Source organism: Chondrus crispus, genomic scaffold (genome assembly GCF_000350225.1).
Source record: "Chondrus crispus Stackhouse genomic scaffold, scaffold_652, whole genome shotgun sequence".
Classification (NCBI taxonomy): Eukaryota; Rhodophyta; class Florideophyceae; order Gigartinales; family Gigartinaceae; genus Chondrus; species Chondrus crispus.
In genome coordinates this window covers 1-6,413 of record NW_005178657.1, presented here as the reverse complement: position 1 = coordinate 6,413, position 6,413 = coordinate 1, and the positions used below count along the sequence as shown (strand labels likewise).

Sequence of the window (6,413 nt, the reverse complement as noted above, 5' to 3'; positions counted from 1 at the left end):
CACCCCCAACAACCCCCACCCCACACACCCACACACACACACACGCCACAAACACTCCCCCCCACCCCGCCTCCCCCCTCCCCCCCCGCCCCCGAGCCGCCGCCGCCATGCGCCGCTACGCCCCGCACAACGCGCACGTGTCGACCTTCTCGGCGCCGTCGTTCGGCTTCACGCGCGCGCGCATCATCTCGTCGCTGCGCGTCTTGGTGGCCTCGCTGCCGACGCTGGTGTCGCCGCTGCCGCGCCCGCTGCCGGTGCGCCCGTGCGCGTCGCCGGACGACGACGTGCACGCCGAGCCGCGCCTGCGCGCCCTGCGCCGCTGGCTCGCCATCTCGGCCCCGCTCGCGCGCGAGGAGGCCCTGTCGCTGCGCATGTTCATGCGCCCGACCGCCCGCGTCGTCCGCGCGGAGCCGCTCGTCGACTGCCCGCTCTGCACCGCCCCCCTCTCGCTCAGGGAGAGGCAGGCCGCCGCGCAGGGAGAGGCCTTCCGCCCGCCCACTACACAGCGCTCCCCGTGGCTGCTCAATGGCAGCTGGATCTTTCACCTCGCCGCACTCGCCATGTTTTGGCTCGTGTATGTCTTTCTGGCTCTCGTTGCCCGCATCACCGGCTTTGGGAGACGTATTAAGAGGCGGAGACTCGCATTTCATGTACGCAGGAGTTGGCTTGCACAGCTGGAGGATGCAGAGTGTTACTCGGCTTGGTATGCCGCCGCGGAGGCTTTGGACCACGTTGAAGCCAATTCTAGGTGGAAGGCCGGCGATATTAGGGCTGCCGGCGTTATGAATGGTCTTTGCGCTCGATGTGCAGATACGTGGAACTCGCCAGCCCTGCAGAGGAAGAGAGCAAAGCATGGCAGCGATGTCACTGATAGAATCGAGTCCGTCGTTAATTTGGATATGCTCACGGCTAAACTTAATGAGTTGGCCGTTTTGTACAAGCAGGGGGACATCAGGGGCTTGGCCTTTTCGCTCAGGGCCAGTTTGATACGCAATTTGGGGGGGATGTGTCACCCGGAGCTGCATGAGTATTCAAGAGTCGGCACGAATCAGATCGTCGAGGATTACGTTAATGTCACGTCCTATTTGCTCGCGTATATTGCCCAGTCGCAAAGCCAGCAGACCGGGCTGTACTCGAGGAGGGAGAGCCCGGTGCTTTCCACCTCTGCCCCGATTTCGGGGGTCGGAGCTATGAATGAGCTCCAGCTGGATCCGAGGGATCAACGCTGGAATGAGAGGAGTAACAGTTTGTCAAAGAGAATCATGATTGCTCCTGACACATCCACAGTGCACGAGAGCGACGCCCCCCCCTTGTTGAGCGTGCACGACAAGCTTACCTTTTTTAATGAAGCAAGGCATGCATATGGCCGCACCGCACTCATGCTTTCAGGTGGCGCCGCCATGGGGCTTAGTCACATGGGCGTGGTCAAGGCTTTGTTAAACCAAGGCTTGCTGCCGAGGGTTGTTTGTGGCACGTCAGCAGGCGCTCTCGTTGCCTCTATGGTCGGCATTTTCGACGACGACGAGCTCGCGAGCATCTTTTCGACAGAGTCTTTGATTAATCCCATTACAAAGGTGCCGCTGTCTTTTCGGTTCTTTGACGATCATACTACGGTCCTGCGAAGGATACGCCGGTTTTTGCGCAAAGGGTATATTCAGGACGTGCGAATGTTGCAAGACTGCCTCCGGCGAAACTTTGGCGATTTGACCTTTGAGGAAGCGTACATGAAGACTCGGAGAATACTTAATATTACGGTGTGCCCCCTGCGCAGCTCTTCCGACCCGCCATTATTGCTCAACTATTTGACCGCGCCTCACGTCCTGATATGGTCAGCTGCCTCCGCGTCCTGCGCATTGCCATTGGTGTTCGCCCCGGTGGAGTTGGTGACAAAGAGCGCGAACGGACGCTTGGTTCCGTACCATCCAGATGGCGTGCGTTGGATCGATGGGTCGATTTCGTCGGACGTGCCCCTTTCGCGAATTGGCGAGTTGTTCAACGTCAACCACTTTATTGTCTCACAGACAAACCCGCATGTTATTCCGCGTAGCATGCCCATTCTAAATACCCGGTTTGCGATGCTGGTGAAATCCGAATTTCAGTTTCGATATTGGCAGTTGCTGCAAATGGGAATGGTTCCTAAGCTCCTCACCGCAATATTCCCGCATTTCATGCAACCGTATGCGGGAGACGTGACCATCATGCCGGATGTTCGCTTATCCGACTTGACAAAGCTTTTACGCAATCCGACGTCAGAATCCGTGCACGGTTCAATTCGCAGAGGTGAGATTCAAACTTTTCCGTTTTTGGATCGCATTCGCTTGCACTGCTTGATCGAACAAACATTAGACCGGTCGGTTGAAAGCGTGGCTACGGCCGCAAAGGGTGATGAGACGCCCCTCTCGTCGTCATCCCCCCGGCGGGGTTCAGCGCTTTTCGGAAGGGTCCCATCGTGGCTCTGGCTAGACACTCGCTCGATCCTGAGCAGCAGCGCAATGAAAGCGGTGGCAAGTCGGTTCACGAAACGCGGCGAGCGGGGCGACGAAGAGGAGATTGTGGAATTGGACGACGACTACGAGGAAGGGGCTTCTGAGGCGAGCTCGGACGATGTGATGGTTGCGAAGCGGCGGCGTGGGAATAGAGTGCGGAAGCTGTGTGGTCCAGACAGCGCGGACGTGACACTGGACGGCATTTTAATGGAATTGTCGAGAGAAACGCTTAGCGGCGAGCCATTGCCGGATCCAGTCGAGTATCACTTTCCGGGGCTTGCGGATGATAGCGAGGGCTCAGCAGAGGATGAGCGACCAATGTGCTGACTGACGGCTCTCCGTGGGCATTGAATCGGTACAAAACAAGTTGTACATAAGAACATAATATATTCTCGCTAGGTATGCTAGGTGGTAGAGATGCAAGAATAGAAACACGTTTTCGCTTTTATTGGGATTAGGTTTGCAAGCAAGGCTTCCGTGGCTTTGAGCACTGGAAGAGTGGCAGCCGTGGTGATCGTCAAGTTCAGCGAACCGCCATGTTTTTGCTTTGGACCACATGGAGAGTTAAATCTGAAAGGTCACATGGTTTGCTGTGCAAAGCCTGCGCTTCGTCGAATTGGTGCTCGAGGCCTGACAATAAATGCGGGTTTTGTCAGAATGCTCGCTTTCCCACTTTACGGAGACTAGTCATCAAGGACTGTGGACTGACGTACAGTATAGATGGGTTAATCATTTCCAAATATTCGTGAAGTTGATTCTTCACAGCAATCAAGCCTTCATCATCAACCCCTTGCCTAATGAACTCCAACGAACCCACTTTGTCGCGCGACTTTCTTACATTCCGAGCGCTCCCCGGCCTGCTCTACCTCGATGACTTTATCTCCCCGTCCCTCGAACACTCCCTCCTCTCTGGCCTACATGCGCACCCGCACGCGTGGAAGCATCTAAACAACCGCACGCTGCAAAACTGGGGCGGCCTCCCCCACTCCAAGGGCATGATAGCTACCCCGCTACCCCCCTTCCTGCAACCGCTATGCGCCCTGCTCGTCCGCGCTGGCCTCTTTACCCACGCGTTGCCTCCCAACCACGTGCTCGCGAACCGATATCGACCGGGTCAGGGCATTGACGCGCACGTTGACGGGCCGGCGTACATGCCATGCGCGGCGATAGTCTCGCTCAGCGCACCCATTGTCATGGACTTTTACGCAGTGACAGGGGACCAGCCCGGCATCCTAAAAGAAACACCGCCGAGCGTGAGCTTGCTCCTGCGTAAAAGGTCGATTGTCGTGTTACGCGGGGAGGTTTATACCCAGTTTTTGCATGCGATTGCGGAGAGGGAAGAGGATGTGATTGACGAGCGCATCCTCAACCGGGAAGAAGGGGATGCTCCCGTGATTCCGCGCACGGAAAGGTTGTCGCTGACGGTGCGGCGAAGCTGCAAGACGATTCGGAATCCGCTGATTGGTTTCAAGCGGCGTTGACAAAGGCGTCGGATAGAGAGACGAGACGCACACATAAATGATAAGCGATTAGTCTATTCGCTAGTCTAGTTTACAGCGGTGGCATGTGCATGCCTTCGCGTTTGCGGAAAGAATTGCTATTGCTTCGTAGGTGTGACCAGTGACAAAAACCTAGTCGGGCTGGGCACACACGCCTAAAAGATCAACCAGCCCGCGCTCCCCTCTCGCGGCGCGCGGTCGAGCAAGGCCTGCTTGAGATCGACGACGGCTGACTTGATGAGCAGCTTCCACAGGGAGTTGCCCGCGCGCTGCTCCAGCGCGTCCTCAGTCTCTGGGGTGGGCGGCTCAGGCTTGCGCGCATCCTTTCCCGCGTTGGGAGCGGCGACAGAAACCGCGGAGGCGGCAGCTGCGCGAGCCGCATCAACGGCGACGCCCTCCTCTCTCAATTTGGCTTGCGTGGTGAGGTAGGTACGGACGGCCTCGCTGACGACGGTGCGGACGACTTCGCGCACCAGAGCCTTGTCCCTGATCGCGAGCAACGCGAGGCGCTCGACAATTCCGCTGCCACCCTGGGCCTGCATGACGGACATGACGAGCTGCTTGCTGATCGGGCTTTCCCCGGCGAGCGGGAACGAAGTGCGTGCGGCCGGACTGCAACTGGGCGGCCTCTTCTTGCGCAACGGAGACGCCGCAGGCGAGAGCGTGGTCATGGATGGGATTTCGCACGGCGCAGCGGCCTGGGCCTGCATGACGGCCGGGACGACGGTGCGGGCAACATTGGTGGCGACATCGACGACTAGCTGGCGCCCCTTGTCCGAGGTGAGTCCCGCGACGACGACCTCAGGCCAGGGGCGGTGGCACGGGTCTCTGCGTCGGTCGTTGGCGTCTGCCAAGGCGTCTACGCCTTCTCGTACGGCGGTGCTGACGACGTTGCGCACGACTGCTTGCCCCGCGGGGGCAGCGAGGGCTTCCATCAGGTCGTGGAGGTACTGGGGGGAGTGAGTGTCCGGCACGTACTCGGAGGCGAAGGAGTTGGCAGGGTTGCGTGGCTTTTGTAGCTCGCGCGTGACGCCTTGGGCGACGCCGCCCGCAAGACGGTGGAGCACGGCGAGCGAGTCCGGGGACGAGGCGAGCTTGAGCAGGCGGCGGAGCGAGCGTGGGACCTGGGCTTGAGAAGTGGCGGAGGAGGAGGATCGGCGGCGGGCGGAGGTGGGCTGGAGATACTGCTGGACGTCAGAGGAGGTCTGGGACAGGACGAGGGAGAGGAGGTTGACGGCGTGCGCGGCGCGGGCGAAGGCGCGGGCGAAGGCGCGCAGGCGCGTAAGGAAGGGTTGGCGATTGTGGTAGAGGGCGTACATGAGGAAGGCGAAGAAGATGGAGCGAGGCGGCAGATGGGCGGAACGGAGAGTGACGGTGGCCGGGAAGCGCATGATGAGGGAAGCGGACGGGAAGGGAGTTGTTTTGTTCGGAGAGGGGAGGGGGAATTAGATGGAGTCGGGGAGGAGAAGCGGCAGGAGTTGGAGAGCAGAAGAGGGGTGAGTTGGTGTTGGGTTGTCCGGGGTGAGGCGGGGCGGTGGTGGTGGGGAAGTGAATGTACGGGAAGGGTGGGAGAAAGATGAGAGCGGGGGATTGATTGCGTGAGATGGGGGGGACTGAGAGAGATTCTGTGATTGCGACAAAGCGGGTGAAACGGCGGGCGTTTTTGCGCCTTTCTTTTCAAACCGTTTAAGTTTCCATGGCACCCGCCAATTCCGAGTGGAACATGACTCTTCCCCCATCTCTTCACCATCTCAAACAGATCTCTTCATCATCTCAAACAGATTGTGCTCACCCCTCTCCAGTCAACAATGACGCATCCAAATCCCCTCGTCGCGTACCACGACAGCGCCTCATCAGCCTCGGAAGACGATACAGCCCCCACATTGACTGCGCCCTCTCACGAGTCTGCGGCGCCGGCTGCGTCTGCGGCGCCGCCATCTCGAAACCAGATGTCCCCGAATGAGTCCCGAGGGGCGGGTCGCGCAACAAGTGGGGCCATACGAGCCGCTGTCACCGCGCGTGTGCCACACACAGCTGATATGCCGGGAGCGGGGGGAGATATGGCGGCCGACATGCCGCCGGAGCTCCGGCGCGAGCTCCGACGCGGGGGCCACGCGCTGGATGATGTGACGTTTGTGGACGTGGATGCGCGACTGTCAGCGGCCACACGCGTGCGCGGCGGCGGCGAGGGCACGGCGAAGAGCTCGGCAGTGGCGGCGCGTGCCGGTCGCATCGCCAAGAAGGCCGGCGTGTCGCGCGCAGAGCGCAGGAAGCACCAGATTACAGCCCTGGCCGCAGACGCGGCGGCGCTGGCGGCGGCCAGGCAGAGCTTGGGCGTGAGCGAGGGGGGCAAGAGGGGGAAGCGAAAGTAGGGGGGCGGAGGTCGGAGTGGGGGTGAGGGGGCGAAAATTGTTTTAAATAGGGTATG

At 59.9% G+C, this 6,413-nt stretch overlaps 2 protein-coding genes; one reads left to right on the top strand and one right to left on the bottom strand.

The window, feature by feature from the left end:
- The first annotated feature begins 560 nt into the window (after positions 1–560).
- Positions 561–3,163, top strand: CHC_T00000853001 (hypothetical protein). XM_005710945.1 is given in 2 exon segments: positions 561–2,813; positions 2,814–3,163. 1 exon segment carries the CDS (start codon positions 561–563, stop codon positions 2,811–2,813), a length of 2,253 nt encoding a protein of 750 aa, XP_005711002.1. The 3' UTR covers positions 2,814–3,163.
- Positions 3,164–4,001: 838 nt separating this feature from the next.
- CHC_T00000852001 (hypothetical protein) lies at positions 4,002–5,304 on the bottom strand. XM_005710944.1 is given in 2 exon segments: positions 4,002–4,140; positions 4,141–5,304. 1 exon segment carries the CDS (start codon positions 5,302–5,304, stop codon positions 4,141–4,143), a length of 1,164 nt encoding a protein of 387 aa, XP_005711001.1. The 3' UTR covers positions 4,002–4,140.
- Between the last annotated feature and the right edge of the window lie 1,109 nt (positions 5,305–6,413).

What these genes read in the sequence shown, in the direction of transcription:
- CHC_T00000852001 (XM_005710944.1), bottom strand. Translation starts at nt 5,304, where the DNA reads ATGTACGCCCTCTACCACAATCGCCAACCCTTCCTTACGCGCCTGCGC.
- CHC_T00000853001 (XM_005710945.1), top strand. Translation starts at nt 561, where the DNA reads ATGTTTTGGCTCGTGTATGTCTTTCTGGCTCTCGTTGCCCGCATCACC.